The sequence below is a fragment of the Scophthalmus maximus genome, chromosome 17, assembly GCF_022379125.1.
Source record: "Scophthalmus maximus strain ysfricsl-2021 chromosome 17, ASM2237912v1, whole genome shotgun sequence".
NCBI classification, from domain to species: Eukaryota; Metazoa; Chordata; class Actinopteri; order Pleuronectiformes; family Scophthalmidae; genus Scophthalmus; species Scophthalmus maximus.
The window spans coordinates 914,654-937,423 of record NC_061531.1 but is presented as its reverse complement, the minus strand read 5'-3'; the positions used below and the strand labels follow the sequence as shown (position 1 = coordinate 937,423).

Here is a 22,770-nt window from a genome sequence, read left to right as displayed (position 1 = left end):
AGTTGAAATAGTAACTTCCTGCATGTGGATGGGCTCTGATCATGACGCGTTTCCCATCAATGCACCCTAAACAATTGGGAAAGTTCCAGACTCTCCAAAACTCCCATGCAATATTTGCTCATTCGGCCCCTTTTGGCAAGGACACAAAGTCCCTTTTCAGCACCTGCCAGATAGCTGTACACACCTCGGTTACAATGCTGGAGAGCGGTGTACATAGCCTTTTATCAGCAGCGACACCCTTTGTCTGGGGAGGAGACTGCAATGAGTGGGCGCGTCTGAAGCGTGAGTATAAACACGTTTGGCACTGCTGTGACGTCACGGTCGCAGTGCGCATGGACCGATGCGTCAAGCATAAATCCAGCTTTAGCCTCTTATGACCGCCAATACAAGTGTGGACACAGCTGACTCCAATGGCTCTAACAACCATCATTACAACAGTTTCAACGACCGTCGTGAAAGATTCTGGATCTCCACAGAAGAACTGAAGAAGTCTCTTGGATGAGAGGTGAAACATCTTCACGAATGAAACCAAGTCCAGTTCCTCTTGACTCAACATCAACCATTCACACTCATGGGCAATTTACATAAGCTGCATGTCTTACACACACGGGTAAGGTTGGGTCTCTTCTCGAGATTTAAGTGTCGTCTCTCCCTGTCTTATTCTGCCCCTTTTTTATATTCATCCTTTATGTTGTTGTGCATGTTTGACCAGATTGGTTATAGGTGAAGACATTATTAATGGTTATTACTATTTGATATGTTTGTAGTTATGAGAAGCTGACAATCAAATATTGCTATATTTTTACCAATTGCGTCCCACAATCAGGATTTAACAAGAACAAGTTTTTGTTGAATTGACACAGTTAATTCAAACTATACATAATTTTCTCTTGTTTTTTCAAAAAGAAATGGCGCAGCTCCTGCACTCAATCGTGTGTGTCTCAGTCATCTGGTGGCAACAGCTTCTCCCCCTCCCCAGGTTCATTCATGCATTCGCCTTCAATCAGGGGGGTGATTAGATAACTGCAGCTGCACTTGGTCTCCTGAGCCACCTCCACAGCAATGAAAAAACAAACTTTTCCCCAATTGTTTTCTTGTCACGTGACCACTGTGTATCAATCTTGTCATCTTGACTGTTTTCAGTGCACTTCTGCAAGAAGACCATGGTCAACGCTTTAAATCTCACATCATGAAAGATCGCTTGGCACTCAAAAGGAATGACCTTGACTTTTAGCAAAACTTTATTATGATACATATTAAAAATCTATTCCCAATGCTAGCGACTGAAAGCAGTGAGCTTTTTTAAATTTCATTCTTAATTTAAAAGAACGTGGTTGCAGCTGAAAATTAAGCATAAGAATATAGTGCAAACCGGTATGGCATATGGTTTTATTCATTTTTCATATTAAACAACATAATCAGTTGCTATTTCAACTTGCACAGAAAACTCCTGTTCACAAAATATAAGTGCTTTGCAATGAATTTGTAACGTAACATATGTTATGTTGGAAATTTAAGGCCGGAATATATTGTTCAGATATGTGATCGATTGTGAGTAAAAACGATAACGTTCTACTGAGCTTCATCTGGATAAGTGGTCTTAAAATCCTCTCTTGACGTTAGGCTACTCAAATTAGTTGTGCTTCCATATCGATCGGGTTGATAAGGAAAGGATACACCAGTGACAGGCAGAGAGAGAGAGAGAAGAGTATGGCTCAACGCACAACTCTTTTTATTGAATCAGACTGACTATGTTGGGAAATATAAAGTTGTCCTGATAAAAAAATATAGTTTGTTTTTCTAGTTTGTTTTGATTCGTGACAATTGTACTACAGCTTTATTTTTTTTTGTATTTGTATTTACCCGTTTTACAGTGAAACACATTACTTCTTGGATCAATATTTGTCTAATGCAGGGCTGCTGCCTCATTAATCATTATTTACTATTATATATTGTAAAACTTATGTTCTTTTCCTTATTAGGTTCTCAGAGGAATGAATCAGGTCCCCATCCCTCTCAGCGGCACAATACACCACCCAGGCCCAGAGCAGAGCTTTTACAACATTTACAGAATGGACTACGGACCTCTGAGGTGCAGAAAAGAAGAAGAGTAAGGTTCTAATTAATTTATGTAATGAGATACAACTGCATAAAATGAAGTAAAAACATTTTTCAATATATCATATCTGGCAGTTGGTGCTAGGGGACGCCACAACAGGGTTGTCCTCCGGATCCGCCAGGAATTTCCTGATCCAGCTGACCTGTATGTTGGCTTCCGACCGCCCATTGACTGAAGCCTGACATGTGGCGAGCAACCACTTCGTCCTTTGACGGCCTGTCATATTGGGATGACAGATCCTTGGCGAAGGGGATTTTTTTCATCTCCTCCACAAATGGTGATAGGGTCCTCAAACACCACCCTCATCAAGTCACCCACATAATCTGTAAAACATTTGATAACAAATTCATTTGAATTTGTTATCATGCTTGTAATAATAAGTGGTTTACAACTTACTGAATGTGGGTTTTATTTTAACAGGCTTTGTGGTGGCTTCACCCTTCTTAGTCTTGGGGAACACGACTCTGTAAACTGGTTGTCCTGAAGATGTTGAAGCTTGCTTGTGGTCCGCATTATTATTATAATGGGGAACATTTCGGGAAGAGGGGGTCTTTATGCCCTTGGATGTTTTGAATGTGGTTAAACTGTGAAGTCCACTCAGGCCCTGAGGTTGAAGAGGTTGCACTCCGAATGGCCATGGTTCTTTAAACCGTGGAACAGGGGTGTACCCGATTGGTGTGATGTACTCTGAAATACGAGGGCAAATAAAACAAATTCAAAAGAATTTGCAGCAAATGACAACAATTACTATGTATTCTTAGCTGTATCTCCCCCACCATAGGCTTTATTGTCATTGTACAACAACATTTAGTTTGGTAGCTCTTGCAGCAATATAAAAAACAAGATAAAGATAAGAAAAATGTGGATCACAAATTAATTTAAAAATTAAAAATTAAAAAACATAATTAACATATATAATATATACAGCAACATGTGCTGTGTAAACTGTACACAACAGGTATGCATGTAACCAAATGAACAGAACACACAGAGGGAATACAAAAAAAACATTATTTTTACTTGAAGTATGAGCCCCGGTTGTCTAGCTCGGGACCAAATATACTGAGGGATAAGAGTAAATTAATTCATATAATAATATACACACACAGCCATGCTAGCGATAGCACTGTTTACAACAAAGACTGGGTGGAATCGTTGTCCCTCAACTCCTTATTCTAATTTGCCGCCATCTACAACAGGTCAAAGTGTATCCGAGGCAGTTAATACAAAAACGGATGTTTGGAAAGCAACCGACCGTCAAAACAGCCGCATCAAACGGGCCTCGCATTACAGAGCAGCAGCAATAACGGAGCAAAGCGAGCAGAGGCCCAACGCAGTGGAGGACTACAGCCACAACATTACAGCTGATGAAATCATAAGGCCACCACGCGCGAGAGACGCCGAGATGGAAGTGGTAAACGGTCTGCCGCTTGTGGTTTTGCGGCATCAATTTTGGATCTCGGCGCTACTGCCCACGCGAGCACTGTTAAATATGATGAGAAAACACAGTTATTGAAGAGTGCTCATAACATGCTTAGATCTTACAGCCATTTAACCAACACTCAAAGCGTCAACCTTATTGTACCCCTATCATACGTATGTTTTGTGATCCTCAAAGAAATTGAGATCATTTTCAGACATACATTTTATATATAAGGGCAGCAGAGAGGCTACTCTGAATGTAATGCAGTTCTCTCCACTGCTGGAGACAATTTACTAATCTTGCAAGAAATCTTTCTGTCTGTAACACACTTGTTGTTTACAGGCAAAGAAAGTGCAGTGTTGAATTTGGACATGTTATGACCATGATACATTTTTAATAAACAGCTGATCAATGCTGCAGCTGGGACTCATCAATGAGAGACGTCAATCAGGACCAAAGTGTGTTGTTCTCCGGTTCACATTTATGTCTAAGTCAAGCTTCAGGTTCATCGAACTCTGAATAATCAGGTGAACTGCTGTTAGTTAGTGCAGCAGCGGGGTTTCAGAACTCTGAGGACTGAGTCTTGCACGGGGCCCTTCACACGCACAGATCCCACACTTCTCTCACTCGCTGCTGCGCACTTATGAAAAAAAAGTCATCCCTGCGGCGCCATCTGACATTCTGCGTCATTCAGAGAGTGTCCGGGACTCTTTACTCAGCCATTTCCTCGTTATTGCATTTTCTACTACCCGCTAATAGTATTTGAAACAAATATTTGTCTTGCTTTTTAAGTCCTTTTGGTAGATTTCCTAGATATATAACACTGAAATCAAACTCAAGCTCTGAGCTAATTATTGACCTAATCTCCGTCACCACCTCTACCAAATAAAAATAAATAATAAGACACTCCCAGAAAATATGAAAGTGACCAGCGGACATATTACTGCACATTCTCCAACACTGACCATGTTCAGAGTTATTGGTTTGTGACTGTTTTATTTTGGGGGTTATAAAGAACCATAAAACGGTTTTCCAGGTGAATTCCCTCCACAGACCTGATCTAAAGGTGGTAGACTGTGTCTTGTATATGGATAACCAGACATCTTCGGTCATCTTTATGTTGGCTTCTTTTTCCCTCCTCGCTTTAACGTACATTGTTGAAAGTCCCCTTTCCAACTGTAAAGATTAATACATTCTAGAATTTAGTTTTATGTTAGTATTAATAATACTTATAATAAAAATACATATTAATAATACGTAGCAGTGAAAAAAAAGGCCATGTTGGCGGAGGATTTGACCGAGTGGGAGGATGTAAAGAAGGAAAAGTAGAGGACCAAGTACAGAACCCTGGGGGACACCGTGAATGACTGGGGAAGTGGGGGATTTGCAATTGTTGATGGAAATGAAGTGGTGTCTGTCGGAAAGGTAAGATTTAAACCAGGTGAGAGCGGTGCTGGTGATGCCAAGTGAGGACTGATTATGATACCCGACTCCATGCTGTGCTATAGAGGCTGGAGAAAGCAGGAATCACCCTGATTGTGGACAAACGTGAACTCTCCACGAGCGAGGTGGTCTTCTGGGCCACATGATCACATCTGAAAGCATTTGCCTTGACCCAGGAAAAACAGAGGCCATCAAGGAGATGAAAGCCCAAGAATGGTCAATCAGCTCGGAGAGTTCATTCCCCAGCTAACTGAAAAGGACAAACCTCTTCTCTAAGAAAAACTGCTGGGTCTGGGGTATGGACAAGGTGACAGTGTTCGAATCTGCCCTCATTTTGTATGACCCAAACAGAGACACCAAAGTGTCAGCTGAACCTAACGTGACAAGAACCTATATGAATGGGAGTTGTGATATAGTGGACACTAAAAGAAGTGGCACAGAAATTAAAAGTGCTGTTGTGATGCTGCTGCGCTTACAATAAGGTGGTAGTTAGTTAACAGTTGACTCACACTTGGTATTGTATAGAAAACACGACACAAACAACAATCAATCAACAGTGTGAATCGCAGTCTCCTTTCTCAGACACCTTGTTCAACTGAAACATCTTCCTGTTGAATTGAAATCCTGTCATTTAACATCCTGTGTGAAAACCATTCAATATTCCATTTCACTTATTTCACGTGTCTGTGTGTGTGTGTATTTTCAGCATCTTGAAAGTCTTTGCATGGCCTTGTATTCACTCATAGCAACCCTTATTTTAAACACTGAACATTAATATTGGAAGAGACCACAAACAGCAGACTCCTTCTTATATAAATGGTATCTTCCTTTATTTAGAGAGGATACAACTACAACACAACTAGCCAGAATATCCCACAGTGGGGAAAAACACACAATGAATCAAACATCTTTCAGTTGTTCAGTAGTCACAGCCTGGAGACACAGCAGAGAGTGTTCCTGCTTTGTAATGAATGGTACAGAGCAAATTTACACACGCCAGTGTACGTTGTCACTTGACAAAGTATGAACTGCAGTTTAAACAGGGATTGAAGTTAGCCAGTGCTATGTCAGATGTCTGGCAATTCAAGAGAGGTATGTGATCATTTGATCTGAAGGTGAAAAAGGCGATGGGGGGGGGGTTCGACCACTACATCTATTAGAAAGGTAAACTGAAAGTTAGAGGTTCATTGTGTAGGATTAAGGATTTATTGGAAGAAATGGAATATAATATCCATCTTGTTTTCATTGGTGCATAATCACTTGATACTAAGAATGTTTGTGTTTTTATTACCTTGAAAACAAGCCCTTTAAATTTACATAGGCAGCAGGTGTGTCTTGTTGTGAAATATGTTTAAACTGGCACAAGCTTCTTAATGGCTAGATTGCTAAATCAGTCCTTCTCTGAAATCCCTTTTTCTTGGAAGCTGTAACCTAAAAGTGATAAATAAATCAGGCCCAATCCTCAAATTTCATGACTCCATCAAAGCCATGGAAGGTGAAGGGCTCTAGTACTGGGCTGCAGGGCTCTTCAGCAAGGCAGGCCATCCTGTTGGTGTCACAGCTGTTCTCACTGCCGGGGCCAATGTACACCGCATCAGGAGAGTGGATGGATGGATCCTCGTCAAAATAGTTGTGGGGCCGCAGCACGACCCCACCCCCGTTGCCCACAGTTACTGTATTGGGGATGTCCTCGGAGTGTGGGATGTGAAGGAAACCGGTGGTCACCCAGGCAACCAAGTCCTGCAGACACATACACATCACGGAAGTTCCTTCAGCTACGTTGTCCAATTTAAATTTTACATTTCTTTGCTTCCTCCACTTCACATGTTGACTCGTGCTGATGAATGGTAGATTAGATATCAGCTTTTAGTTGGTAAGTGCATTTATGGCTGTTTTGAGGGCATCCGGAAAGGAGGCCTGCTTGAGGAGATATTTTTAAATTCTTCAGGATGTGACTTAGAACAGAGTTACAACCTCCTGAACTTAATTCTGAAAGAAAATAATATCCTGAATGGATTTCAGTTAAGTTTTAGAACCCACCTCACAATAAATTCTGATGAAAATAAGGTTTAAACTCTTGTCCTCTTTGACCTAAGTGCAGCGACAATAACATGGTTGGTCTTTCTGACTGCATGTTAAACTTGTTAACATTATACTCAGAAAGTCTTGGAGATCATATGTTTGAGCAACATGACATCTCTTTTGGGAAATTTAACCCCTGGATTAAATCTGAGGTCACAGTTCTTGGTGATTTTAGATTCAGACCTAAGTTTAAATCCCACATCAACAAGGTGACAAAAACTTTTTCGATCTTAGAAACATAGCTAGAGTGTGACAATTTATAAACCAAAAAGACCCAGAGAAACTGATTGATGCTTTGATTTCAAGCCAACTTGATTACTGTAATACAGTTTTTACTCCCTAAAAAACACAGCAGTTCAGGTATTAACCAAAACCAAGAGGAGAGATTAGTCCAGTTTTAGCTGCTCTGCACTGGCTTCCTGTGACATTTGGAATTGATTTTGAGGTCCTCTGCCTTCTATGCAAAGCCCTTAATGGGACAACACAACAGCTACATTGCTAACTCCCTTGTCAAATAGTTGCCTTCAAGAACACTGCATCGTTTGCTGACCATTTATTGGAGGTTCCCAACAGCAACCGAAAGAAATTCTAGGGAATTACTCACTGCTCGCTCCCGCCGATACACTGCACGGCAAATGATCCACGACAAAGCTGAAAACCGTCCGACTATAAAAAGAGTCTTACGACTCAGAAAGCGGGCTTAAATTGTACAGTGTATGCCCGGCTTTAGGCTGTTGCATTTCTTTTCTTGTTTTATGTTCTGTTTTTAACTTATTTTCATTTATATGCCATCTAACCTCAATGTATTATTATAATTCAGTGGTGTTATTCTTCAGACTCTTAATTATATTAATGATAATTATAATACTCAAATATTTTTGTAATTAGTATAATTCATGTTTGAATTCTGTTTTTAGTTTTACATATAGATTTAATCTTAACACACCTCATTTTCAATGCTTTCGTTGTCTTCAATGTACTTGCTGAAGTCGACAGCTGGAGTCCAGATGTTGTTTTGATTGTACAGACTGCTGCTGGTCTGCTCTGAGTCCTTCTGCTTGGTGATGGCAACTTTATACCTGGAGACAGACAGAGGAGGCACAGATACTTTTGTGATTAAGCCATAGGAAATGTGTTCAGCTACCACACAGTATAGGAGGGACCCTATTCTTTTCATTATCAAAGACAATGTTGATTCCCCCCCCCCAATGAATCGTTTTTCTTCGATAAAATGTCAAAAATTGGGTTAGGGTTATGGGGTTAGGGTCCAAGGGGATGTCTAATGTCACCTTGTCCAAATGTAATCTGTTTACTATCACGAATGACAATCATAAGCACCAATATTCACATTTGAGAGGCTGAATCCCCCCCAACATTTTTTTGTTATTTTACTGGTTTTGCTGCTTAATTGCTAAAAGAGATGCAAATTAATTTGACTGTTTACGTTTTTATCTGAAGCATAAGAAGAGAATAGTAATGTGTGATAGACAGCCACAATTTTAAGAGTAAGTAAACCTCTTAAGCACATTTTGCAGCTGAAGATTCCTAAATATCCTTTATTCATTAGTTTTGTTGACATTTTAGTGCAACGAGTTTGAATTCAAACCATTGATTGGTTAATATGCACAGCATCTGCCCTCCACTGGTTGAGACCCTGCTACTGCAATTTGACATGGAGACAGGTGACATCAGTCACTACCCACCCAATCCTCATATAAAATCCAACTTTGCAGGTTGTGGGAGGAGTAATATCAAAGAGTGGAGTGAGTGGAATCCGTCGATTTAGCATAGTGATTGAGTAGTACTAAATTATCAATCTATAGATTAAAATTTGGCAGATTAATTATTGAAGAAAATAGCTTCCTCCATGAGTTAGTGTATCTTCAGGCAAACATTTTCACAGCTGTGGAGAGGCTTTTACAAGGAATAGTGTTTCTCTCCTGAGTTTCCCAGTTCAGAGCCGCATGAGCAGTCGACAAAGTCACTAAAACAGACACTGTCACTGCATGAAGACACTGTTACTGATACAGACAATGTTGCAGCTTTGTGCAGTTACCACAAGAGCACCTGTTGATAATACAAAGAAAATGTAAGTGGTCTGTTATGAAATATGTCAATGACCACGCGAGAAGTGGGGCTATATGGGGGGGCGTCATTTAATATTCAGAGACATCTCCAATCCGCTCCTGCCCCTCCAGTAGCCTCGGACATGGTTGCTTCAGCCCTGGATGTCTCAGAACCGGCTGCCTGTGCACTGTGATCCTGGCTGTCAGGAGACTCCCAAGTGAGAAGCCCTCAACTTCATACACCATTTGTCGTTGCTCATAGCAAGGTAATTTAAGCTAAGTGACAATCAAGAAGATAGCTTTTTCTCCAATTGTATGTTTATACTGCATATTAGTCCACTGTAATGTTAGCAACAGGTTTCCTTGTATTTTTTGAAACCTTGAGTTAGCCGAAGATGAGAGGTTTACATTTGGCTAAGACCCAAAAAAAGGGAACTGGAATAAACCAAAAAAGAGGACTGAAAGCATGGACATCGAGCTAAGGTTCAAAATGAAAATGTGACACAGGGTGGAGCTGCAGGAACCATGACTGAACGTCCCTCATCACTTTTTCAAATAATAAGTTGTTTAACAATCTCTTATACCCAATTTGCAAAACATATGAATGGTTTTAATTGGTCTTTGGGCGACAGACAACAGTCTGTGGTCGGTGAATAGATGGCCCAATAATACTTTGAGTTTCTTTAAATAGAAAAACTTAAAGTGGTCTGAAAATGTATCAATGAAATGTAGGACATGCATACTTCCATAAGACAATGTGTAATATCTGTTCTCCAAAGTGCTTTGTGCTTTGAAAAAATGTCCACACACAGAAACGCAAACACACACTCTGTCTCCAAGACTTCCCTGTCCACAGGGGGCTCATCCTATAATTGTTACTTCCTAGCCATGCAGCACAACAGGTACCGCCTGTGATCTTTCACTGACTAAAATAGTTAATATACTGAATTAAGACCAGAGTTTAAATTGAGCCTGCTGGGTTGACATTTCCTACCCCTGTGCGTATCTGTAAAACACTTCTTGTATCTAACACAAAATTGAATCACTGTAAAAGAAATGCTTGCAGTCATGAATGTTTGAGGATGTGAGGATTTCTTTTTCTTTTACTCTGCGGGTGTCCAGTCTCACCTGGCCCAGGACATGGCCCTTTCTTCAGCCTGGCTCTCTGGGAGATGGTCACCTGTGAAGCTGTACACCTGCAGCCTGTAGGAGCGCTGGTGACCCCAGCGGTTGGTCTTGTTACTGGCGATGTGGAGGTAGCGAGGAGTCTTGGTGTTGTAACGCAGAGCCGCCTCCTGTGGAAGTGTCACAGTGGACATTAGTCCTACAGTCACGATTCAAGAGTTACTTTGTTGGCTGCAACACAACCAGTACACCTGGGAACATCATGGGTTGCTGACAATAAGTAATTAATGCAATTTTGACAAGCAGTATCACCAAAATAATAAAGCATAATGTGTACATCAAATGTAGAGTCACATGTATTTATTCTTCTTTGACACTGTGGTGGCAGCAGCCATCTTCTATGGCAGAGATGGGCAACTGGCGCCCAGGAGTGAATTTCCAAATATATATTTTTTTTCTCTTTAAATATCAATAAATTGTTGATTTCACAGGCGCTAGTGGCCAATTTGAACCGGATCCCCACCGTTAGAGGGCACTACATCGAAATGCAAGAGGCTTATTGCCAAGCAACTGCGGACTCATCTGGTCTTGCCTGTCATGCCAACTACACACAACGAAGAGAGACATGAGCGTCCCAAAAAAAAACTGGACCAAGGGAATCGTCCCCAAGCACAAATACTTGGAAGGGGGATTTCATTTTTGCATGTTTGGTTTTGTTGTGCACCTGCTCTAGTTGAGTGCTGCGCTAGGCATCGTGTTTAAACTTCATCTGGGTTTTAGCTCATACCTGCCAACACTCCCGTTTTTCCCGGGTTTCTCCTGGGAAACTCCCGTAATTTGCAATAATATGACCAATATGTTTGTCTAATGTTGACCAGTTGCCTGATCTTGTATGAAACGCATCCTATTCACACAATCCACACACCTACAATTTTCAACCCGTTTGTCTCCTCAACCTGGCAACCTATAACCCAGTTGCGCATTTGATCTCTGCGCAAGCTTCGCGGAAAGTTCAGACCCGAAAGCGAGCCGATAATGGTAGGGGAAGGCGGTGTTCCCGCAAAGAAATCAAAAAATAGCTGTAAATTTCAACAGCGTTGGGCGCAACAATTTACATGCATCGTACCTAGTCATATGTCGCATTGATTTTAATGTAGCGCACGGCGGGAAAAATGACATTACCCAGCAGATTAAAACACAGTGGCACCATCGCGCAGAAGAGGCACATAAGGGCACAAAGGCGATTTCCTCCTTCATTACGAAAGGACAGACAGAGTCAGAAAACGTGATGCAAGCTGAACTCAAGATTGCAATGTAAATAATAAGCTGATCAAGAAGGCAAGCTCTGTCCTGGGATGCCCCTTAGCTGATGATAGTAAAGCTATCATCAGCGGTGGAGAACGATTTTGTACATATCTTTTTGCTTCTTTATTTCTGCTAGTAGGAGGAAACTAGTGTACCTAACTTTTAATTGCTAAATATGTTCAGACGGTGTGTCTGTGTGTGTGTGTGTGTGTGTGTGACCAGTGGGAGATCCAGTAAAGACCAATAATGATGCTAGTTAGGCATTTTGGGGTGTTAGATGTGTTAGGGGAGGAGGTGCACCAACACCAGGGTATCAAAAAGGATAACTAAAATGTGATTGCCTGACAGCGTTCCTTGGATAAACAGATTGGGAGTGAAGCCGGTATGACGGAGTTCAAGAAGATGGTTGCAGTCCCAGAAGTCACTCTGCAGGGAAGTGTTAGTGACATCAATTTGATTCTGGCACCCATGGATAGCATGGGTAGCCAGATGAAATCACTGATTAACTGAAGTCCAACTCAAATCACAATAAGCTGTAACTTTATGAAGTAAAAAGTAATGTAATTTTTTTTTAAATACTTTTGTCTCAGAAAATAATAAAACAAAATGTCCTGGTGGAAATATGAGACCTGTCCCTTTAAAGGGGTGTGTTAATGTCTATGTTTGTGAGTGGAGCCATTGTATCTGCCTAAAAATAACTAAACGCAAGTCAGTCTAAGCTATCAATCATGACGTTTTGCCCATTTTCATAGCATCAAATAGCTAAATTAAATCCAAACTTATCAGAAAAATTAACACTTGAACTTACATCAGTGTGATAAGAACAACCTAAAAATACAGAAACAACATATCCATATCCATATGTCAGATTTTTTTTGACTTACTTTAGTGTGACAGACCAAAACATTTTTGCATAATAGGGGCCACTAGATCGAAAAAAAAGAGGATAATTTGGAAGATAAAAAACTTGTTCCATCAGATGATTTCAAGTGAAGCACTGGCTGGGACAACTGACACAGCGTTCCCCCACTGTTGGATGGCCCTGATAATGGCTAACAGACAAATGCCTCGTAGGTGCTAAATTCAATTCAATTTTATTGAAACTATGTTCACAAGCTGGTCTCTGACTGTGCCTATATGCTGTTTGGTGCTGGAAAGGCAGTGAACAGTGGGTTTCAGAAAAAAATTCACTGTAAACGGCTGCCTGCTGCTGCTGCAGGAAACAATCAGAAAGTAGAATTTATAGACTTTAAATACAAACAGGGAACTAAAAATAGGCAAAAACCTTCCCCAGAGCTGTTGAGCTCAGGGAGACTACCAAGGTGGTGATAACAAGTTATATCTGCACAGGGACAGAAAGGAAGCCGCATTATCAAACCATATATACATTCAGTTGGCAGTTTATTAGGAACACATAGCTGGGTGGCTGTGGCTGAGGAGAAAGAGAGGGCCGTCCACTAATCTGAAGGTCACTGGTTTGATCCCCAGCTCCTCCAGTCTGCATGCTGAAGTGTGCTTGGCAAGACATTGAAACCTGAATTTCCCCCGTCGGCTGCGCCAGCAGGGTCTGAAGGATGTGTATTACAAAAAGCGCTATGTATGGAAGCGCTGTATGAATTTGTGGATGAGACTTCTCTTGTAAAGGGCTTTGGGGCGGTCGATAAGACTACACAAGCTCTATTCAAATACAGTCCATTTAAAATCAATGCAGTCTAACAGCAGTCTTTCTTCATGAAGGTCATCGTGTTTGTGTTGTGTTTTTGTGTGTTATAATCTGATCATGATATAATGCGAGGAATCTCTCTGTCTGTATGTGGCTCGTATATCTCGAGAACCATGTGTTTCCCTTGCATTTGTTGTGATTTGGACACTTGACAATATTAATAAACTTTGAATAAACAGGCAAACACCGCCATGCCCTCTGTGTAGTTGTGGAGGTTGGGCGGGGTGCATTAACAGGCAGTCTGTGGACCAAGTTGTTGTTTTCTTCTTCATACAGTGTGCCCTTATACACAGGCTGCCTTTCATTTGCATCGGTTCACTACAACATTACACACATTTACGTCAACCAAACTATTTATCACCCCCAAATGCTTGACTATCATGATGGTTTATATCAGAATAAGAAAGCACGAAAGTGTGAAGTTATTTATATGGACACGCAAGCAGCAATACCACAAGCTGGAAAATTGGCCTGTTCCAAAGGACAATATTCTGATCTAAATTCAACCTGCGGTGTGAGTATGAAGATTCTGATGTGTACAACTGGCTAGAGATGTTCAGATTCCAATAAAAGTATCAGTAATCAATATCAGAAAGGGTAAAATGGTATCGGAGCATCTCCACAGCTGATGCTTGATAAGAATTTATAATTAAAGCTTGTTACATTTACAATACCTGGATATTAAAGCATACATTCAGGAGTTATTATGTTATTATATTGTATGCTAGGATATCATGTAACAAATTGTCTTAAAACAAATTAATTCTGAAATAAATACCTTCATTTTAGAAGAAACTGGCAGTGATGAGCAATAGAAAAAAATCGCTCACAATCCAATGATGCTTTCCACAGATGTGCAGCCCTTACCAAAAAATAACATGGAGACATTCTGCGGCTTCAATGTCAAATGAGTGTGAGTCCCACAATAAAAGAAAAACATTGAGGCCCACAAATCCCAGTGGACCTCACTGACTCAACCCCAGAACCCCACCGACTGCTAGACAAGGGCTGCATTTCTTTGCCAGACATTTGTTGCACAGTGTTTCTCATGCTTCCTACTCTAGCATACAGAATAGTGAATATTTAAGGAAGGAACAAAGATTAAGGCAGACCTGCTCTGTTTTGAGTTGCTTCTCCACCAGCTGAGGGACCATAGCGTACTGATCGGGCATCCATGGCAGTGACACATTAACAAACTCCATGTCTTTGGTCTGGAATACATTCTTCACTCCTGCAGAAGAAACAAGGCAAAAACATTTGTAATTTTTTCGTTTTCTCCTGTCGATCCATGTCAGGTGTTCAGTTGTTATTATCCTTTTGTCTCTCCAAGTAAATTTAAAGCTGCTGATTAATATTTTCTTTGTCTACAATGGACTGAATGACTATGTGTAATGATTGTGCACCTACAAACCCACAGAGAATTATTCCCAACTCTACATGGAGCATTTTAGAGCTATTTGTTGTTTGGGTTTTACAGCTTTACTACTACTTTGATTGTCTGTGCATCAGTTTCAAATCAAAAGACAGTGGACACAGCCAAGCTCTGTGATTTATATTGGTTAATCACTGTTTCCTCTCACTGGCTGGAAATCAAAGACATTGTTTGCCCCTGGTCACATCGAGTTGGGTCATAGGTTATCACCTCAGCAAGAAAGCTTTTGTGGTGAGCGGCTGACTACAGGTGTTAAATAAAATATAAGCAGTAGGATTGGACACAATCTTTTCATAACTAAACTCGTGAGTGAAATGAAATTGTATTGTTCTCTTTTTAGTCATAGAACTTTTTGTTCAGACTGTTTCATTTCACATTGCCTCAGCTTTATACTGCTGTGTGCGCCTGGACAGATAAGCCGGTGTTAGTGTGGTGCTGCCAAAGTCGTCTCTAAGCATGAGTGAACTAAATATCTAACTACTGAAATTGTTACAGTGTGTTAGATTTAGTGAAGTTGGGAATGATCAGGCACTGACAATAGTACAAAAGTATTAGTAGCAGTGGGTCCCCCAAATCCAATTCTGCTTAGGGCCCCATCCAGGCTTCGACAGGCCCTGTGTGTTGCCACTCACCCAACACATCCAAGTCCACTTTGAAGCTGATGAAGTGGGTGTGGATGTTCCCCAGGACATTTTCCGCCACCTGGTGCCCGTATCTCTGACTTCCCTCTACCAGGTAAGAAGAGGAGATGTAGCCGGTGGCGTGCACCTTGACCTCCACCGCTCCGGTCTGGTAGAAGATGAAATCCCACATGTAGTCATAGTTCCCTATGGCTGTGATCGTTCTGACCACTAGGGCGCTGTTCACCATCCCTCCATAACTGTTATGGAAAAAGTCAGCGAAGTGCCTCCGCAGGGGCTGACCCATGTTGTGCTCAAAAATGCAGATTGAATTCCTATATCTGACCGGGGCTGGGACATCGATGTAGCGGTAAGTGTCCACGTAGGTGGCTGCGTATGGACAATCCACGCCGCGGACCAGTTCGTGCGCGAAGCGCCCTATACCGATGCCTGCATCTAAAAACTTGGTGATGATCATCCCCGGTGTCGCGGAGCCATAAACTGACATGGCCTCCTGCACGCTCAGCTCGTATGCTATCCTTTCACCCTTGAACCGCACATCAAACACCCGCATGCCTGTGACAGAGCTGAGCCCGAAGGCGAAGCTCCAGTCCAGGTACAGGACGTGATTGTTACTTACGCTGTAGCGCTTCCCTTCTGCGTAAAATAGCTGCGGGCCGACCTGCAGAGGCTTGCTCCGGGGTTTCAGAGAGCCATAGTCAGGGGACTCCTTGTAGACTATTTTCTTGACAGAGTCACTTTCATATTTCTGCTTAAGCTCCACCACTGTGTCGAAGTATTGGCCGTTGTAAAGCAAGCGCTCAATTCTCCAATTGAACTCGTTTACGCTCTTGTGGTTGACCAGAACCTCAAAGCCCACCGGGTGAATATACATCCCGCTCAGATCCCTGAAGAAAGATATCCAAGTGCTTCTGTCCCCGGATCGGATTCCGCGGGGCATCTGCTCGAACATGCCCAGCTTCTTGTCCTCTCCGACGTCGAAGCTCTCCTTCATGAGACGCCCCAGCTGAGAAAGGACCTCGGTCTCTAAGAATTTAAAGAGCAACGCGTATTCCCCGACGGTAACCGTCCGCGCGTTGATGGGCAGCTCCGTCTTGTATCTCTCAGTGGTGACATCTCTGTGGTGTTTCGGGCTGGGAAGAGGCCACACAACGTACTCCTTGACGTAGCCTTGGGCGCCGTGGAAGACTACTACCGTCGCCTCTCTCACCGGCTTGCGACCTTTGCCGTCTGAGTAAGCCAGCGCGTCCGCTTTCTTTGGCACAGAGAGGTCTATTAAGAACAAGAAATTTCCCGATGGCTTGGTGATCTGGTTGCTGGATATGTCCAGGTCTTTCTGTTGGAGCATGTACTGCTGGACCTGCAAGTACTCTTCCCGGGTGAGGTCAGCGAACACAAGGCTGCGGTCGTCGTGCTTGCTCCGCAGCGGGTGGACGCGCTGAGTGGAACATTTGGGCGCCCTGCTTGTGTTAATGCCGATAAGTACGATGTTGAGAACGATGGAGACGAGAACTAAGAGGATGAGCGCCCATTTCACTGCAGAGTTCATTTTCCGCTTTACTTTTACGCACGGACTGGGAGAGGGAGAGCGGAGGAATGAGTCCCGTGGGCGAGCAGTCAGAAGTTTTTTTTGGGAAGGAGAGGTGCGCCCCTCAACTTCCTCCTTTCCCACACTTCTCTGCACGGATCACATAATCTCTTGGCCCTCCCTCTTCCTTGGAACCCCCCCAACACAGACGCATACACAAACACTCAAACACACACACACACACACACACACACACGAGTGATTTAGGAGAACTTCCTGCATTCACCAATTTTTCGTATTTTACCATTTCTTTTCTTTTACAGAATTTACGATTGGTCGAGACCTTTTGTAGGAGTCAATTGCTCTACTGTTAATCTTACCACGTTTTTCCACATGAGTCGTTTTTGATCACTTATGCATATCTAAATTACATTAAATGTAAAAATATATATATTTGATAAATTTGGAAGTACAAATTAGGAGCTGTATTACCTCCAAGATTCAGTACAGAGATGGAAACCACATCATGGACTTTTTCACACTACCCGGGGAGTGCCATCGGCCCTCTGTATTTTACAGAACAACCAACCAATTGCTTAGCATTGACTGTAATAACCTGAAAGCAATACGGGAGAAAGACTTAGGAATACAATAGAGGACAGGGAATGGTTGAAAATTATATCTGACAATGGAAAATACATAAGTGAAGTAAAAGGGAAATTCACCCAATATAAAATAATACACAGGTACCCAAAAAAATATATATACTGAAATAGATTTTGTAAAAGTATATTTCATATGCTTAATATTTTATTTTTGTATACTTCACTTACAAAAATAGCACACTAGTGTTAAAATATACTTAAAGCATCAGAAGTATGATTTTGCTGATGTAAAAAAGGTACACTGACAGTGAGTTTATGTTTATTTCCAATATATTCTGAAACAAATAAATTCACTTAAAATACATTTTAACATAATTTTACTGTATTTATAATACAATTAAAATTTGCTGGAAATATTGAAATAGTACACTAAGGTATATTTTCTGTAAGCAGTTTAGTATGCTTTCATGTGCTGAAAATAAATAAAAAAGTCTGAATTTACAGACAACACATAGCACATTCACCCGTTCACACACCAGTGATATTTACCTCACATTTTTCTGCCACATTCATACAAGTTCACACACTGTTGAACCACCAACCTTCGGGTCACTAGCCGACCTACTTTACCTAATGAGCCACCGTCGGTATGTCCTTGTATATCGTGTAAATTTAAATTACTCAAGTTGAACTAAATGTACGCATCGCATGCTTATTTGTGTCATTCGAGCAAAGGTTTGCCCGTTCAATCCCTTACACTTTCTACGACAAACCTCATCTGAACAAACACAGGCAGACAAAGACACAAACACACACATACACATGAACTGCTGAACGAGACAAAGTCAGACGGGAGTGTCGCTGGGGAAAAGATATAGCGCATTAGTCTATGAAAGGTACCAACAAATACCAGAATTGCGCCCTCCGTTCGCCGGTTCGAATCTTGCCCGTTACAATGTCCTTATAATGTTGTTTACCGGTAGATATGTGTGGGAGCGTCTAATGTCAAATAAAATTGTGAAGGGGCTTAACATTAGACCTTTTGTGATGATGAACAAGCCAAGAAATATGACAATCATTGTTATTTATCTACTTAGTTTAAATTCAGATAATCCTGCCTTTTGAGAGTTAAGTTGAGGTAATAATAACTAAGTATCAATAAGAGGAAGAAGAAATCAAAAAACTGAAATGTCCAAACTTGTTTTATTTCAACGGCAATTATGATAAAAACAATAATGATGATACTACTACTATTACTACTACTACACATATAATAGTAATAAAAGTGATAGTAATACTAACAACAATATCAATAACAAAAGTATAAATAATTATATTAATGTTAGAAACAAAAAATATTAACAATAATAATCATAAATAAGTTGTCACAAATAAACAAGATCTAAAATAAGTAAAACAAACTCTCATCCTGGGCACCATCTGTTCGATCTGGTGGTCTAATGTGTACTATGCACTAATATTACATTAATGCCGTAACAGACAGCCTAACCACTCTATTCTAAAAAGTGAAATGAAATGTAAAGGAAATACAGTGCAACATCAATAACAAAAGGAGCAATATAACCCCACCCAACTCACACGCATGCAGAAACACACCCAGGCCCACATAGCACAGGTAGCAGTGCTCCACGCTTTCTTGACCCTGTTTTGGTGGAATCTATGCAGGCTCAGCTGTCACAGGCAGCATCAGGACAGATGAGACAGCACTGGCAATCCCCTCGCTCTGTCAGGTACTGGACAGTCTTCTCATCAAAGTAGCTACCTCCACGTTACATGTCAGTTTTGATGTGAGGATGCACGGAAACTGCATCCTGTGGTCAATGTCGAGCTGGGAGACAATGCCATGGCTCCAGCTGATGACCTTCCTCTTGCATCTCCGACAGACGCAACAGAATACTCTTCCCCACGCCCACCGTCCCTTCAAAAGGAAAATTGTTCGACTAGTTAAAAAAAAAAACCATTCACCAACAACCAGTAACAGACCATAAAATGTTGCAGTAAATAATTTTGTGTAGTATGTTTTAAAGATGGGCTGCACAGTGGTGTAGTGGTTAGCACTTTCGCCTCACAGCAAGAAGCTTCTGGGTTCGAGTCCCGGTTCAAACCAACCAGGGCTTTTCTGTGTGGAGTGCATGTTCTCCCCGTGTATGCGTTGGTTCTCTCCGGGTTCTCCGTCTTCCTCCCAGGGTCCAAAGACATGCAGAATGAGGTTAGGTTCTTTGGAGACTCTAAATTGACCGTAGGTGTGAATGTGAGAGTGAATGGTTGTTGTGGCCCTGTGATAGGCTGGCGACCTGTCCAGGGTGAACCCCGCCTCTCGCCCAATGTCAGCTGGGATTGGCTCCAGCCCCCCGGCGACCCTTAAATGGATAAAGCGGTAGAGTGTGCTTTCTTCCAGCTCAGTGGACGTAGACAGCACACGGATGAGGGCCCTGAGGTCAAAGTAGCAATACCACACTGCATTAATGTGCAAGTATCACGTTAATGTTACAGGTGGAGCAAATACTAAGTATTTCAATCTTCAGAGTAGGTTAATATTTAAAATATATCATTTTAAAATTATATTTTGTATGAACCATCTAAATCTATAGAGTAACTAGTGAATAAGGCTGTAAACTAAATGTAATCAGATGAAAAGTACATGATTTCCCTTTTGAGATGTAGTTGAGTATTAGAATAAAATAAAATAAAATGTAAACACTGAAGTAAAGTACAAGCGGCCTACTTCTTGATTGTACAGCACTTGATATATGCACTACAGTACTTTCCAACATAGTTCCAGTCCGCTTGCTTGGCTCCTCATTCATTCATTCATTCATTCACTCAACTTTTCCTTTTAATGTCCTCCACTGGATCACTGTGTGTAGCTCGCTAACGTCGTCAACACGCAGGTTAGTTTAGGAGATATATCACTGTGAAACTGGCCAAACGTTTACGCTCGTACTACGGGTCAAACTCGCCCTTACAGTCACGCTACCTGTTAGCTTTACTGAGCCACATTAAGAGATATAAACCGGTACATATATTCCCCGATGTATTTATATTGACAACCGCTATAAAGATTTACTTACTTTCACAGTGGCGATGAGAAGTTATCCGCTTCGCTTTGTCGGCATTGTGATTCCAGCCTCCACGAGTGTGTCCCGCCCCTCAACGTCACGATAGGTCAATTCTTGGCAGCACGACGTGCGAATCTTGGCAGGGACGCGAGCGCCGATTGGCCATCGTGTCAGAATCTTGGCAGATTCTTGGCAGTAGACTGAAACGCGATTGGCTGTCGCTGCCAAGAATCACCTCGACTCTCGGGTGGCAAGGAGGGGAAGCTACACAAAGTGGTTTTGCTAACTGGGATTAACTAGTTAGTGTCCAACTTCCTCGTTCACTTTGTGCCGAGCCCTCTCCCTCTTCACCCGGCCATGATGCAAATATCAACCCGGTCTGTCGGCGCACACACAGCGACAGTAATGATCCTCCATCCATGATACGATGACGGGACGTCTGACGACAGGTGACGTAGGGATGATCTCAACGCTCATTGTCTATTGCGTCAATCCGTCGCGCGAAAAAATCGCCCAAGTTCAAATATTTCAACTGGAGCGATGGACGCGAATTTCGCCTGATTCATCACGCAGATGGAACCATTAGCGCCGCCCGAGTCAGTGCCACGAAATTTGCGTCTAGTCGCATCCGATGTGTACGCACCTTTACATACTATAAAAGCACAAACATACACTAAAGAAAAACTTTCATGAGGTAGTATTTTAGTGCAACTAAGATGAAATACAGGCATAAGCACACTAAAAAAAATATACTTGAACACATTTAAAAATACATTTTGAAAAGTGTACTTTTGAGAAGTATAATAAAGTGTATCTTAGATCAAGTGTATGTTGGAGTGAACTTGCAGTAAATATACTGTTAAAGTACATTAAATACAATGATGATATAGATTTTTGAAAGCTATTATCTAAGTTCAACTTAAAAAAACATGACATTAACACAATGTTGAAAAGTATATATTAATATAATTCAAAATATATTTTAAATAAAGTGCACTTTTAACGAATGTACTAAATTACAAATTAAGTTAAATTATCTTATGAATACGCTTTGCAAAAATGTACTTTGAATATACGTTTATTGTATTAATAACTCTTACTAATTAAGTATTTTGGATTCACACACAAAAAAATGCACCATAACTATACTTCAACACAAGTAGAAATGTACTTGTTTAAACTTTTAACACACTTTGTGTTCAAAGTATAATTTAAGTATAAAATAATATACTTATTTTTCACTTGGGACTACTGGACACCACTAAGATTATGTAGAATGTGAGTAATGAATAACAATTTGTGTTGGAAAATGTCAGAAAGAAGCGGGCATCTTATTACACTGTACTTGGGAATGCCCAGCTATCCAGCCCTTCTGGAAAATCATTTTGGAATATCTAGGCAATTGGGCCGGAAGAAATTTACCAAAATCCCCAAGACGTTGTCTACTTGGTGACAGAAGTCAGTTACACAACATATCTGGTAAAGAGTTTTCTGTAATCATGGTTAGCATTCCAGTGGCTGTCAGGACGATGCACGGGAAAATGCCTAAACTGCCAGGATTAAGAGAGTGGGCTAACGCCATTACTTCATGAAGCGAAACCTTATAGCCTTTGGTATTTTTGGGGCGTTGATTATGCCAATTTGCGATCCTGGCTTGTCATAACCTAACATTGACTATCCTGTTAACTGGATAGCAACTGTCTCAGTCAACCCCCTGTTTTCATATCTGATTACGATCATGTGGAGTTCTTAATTACAAGCGATATTGTCAAAACTATGAATAAAGTTTTTATTACAGGAGAAGAAATGCTGATTTTAAGTGACATGTAAAAGAAACATTCTACAAAGTGAAAGGAAAACATGACCAAACAATTAAAATAGAAGAAAAAAAACACTCGAAAAAATTTAAAGTCAGCCTAAAAATATAATGTAAATAAGCAGAGGAATTTTACTATCGCGATAATATTTTTTGCCCTTTTGTCTGACGAGGATCAAACTATTATGTAGAGAAGCTGACCTGATGTCAGACTGTTTCTGCTGCTGAAGCAGAGGAGAGAAATTAATGTGTGGTCAGGTCAATCACACTGAACTGTTCATGATCATGAGAAATATTGATCAGTGTGTGGATCATTGTTCTAATAAAAGAGGTTTTTATTACTTGTTATGTTCACAGTCTCATCGTGTTGTATCGAGCTGCA

General features: G+C 41.1%; 1 protein-coding gene across 1 annotated transcript; it reads right to left on the bottom strand.

Annotated features, from left to right (window-relative positions):
* Window positions 1-5,793: 5,793 nt before the first annotated feature.
* On the bottom strand, window positions 5,794-17,018 carry aoc2 (amine oxidase copper containing 2). The gene is made up of 5 exons (XM_035615654.2): window positions 15,351-17,018; window positions 14,399-14,517; window positions 10,262-10,428; window positions 8,014-8,146; window positions 5,794-6,725 (listed from the first exon to the last, which is right to left on the bottom strand). The coding sequence occupies exons 1-5, from the start codon at window positions 16,906-16,908 to the stop codon at window positions 6,435-6,437; spliced, it is 2,268 nt and encodes a 755-aa protein (XP_035471547.1). The 5' UTR covers window positions 16,909-17,018; the 3' UTR covers window positions 5,794-6,434.
* Window positions 17,019-22,770: the final 5,752 nt, after the last annotated feature.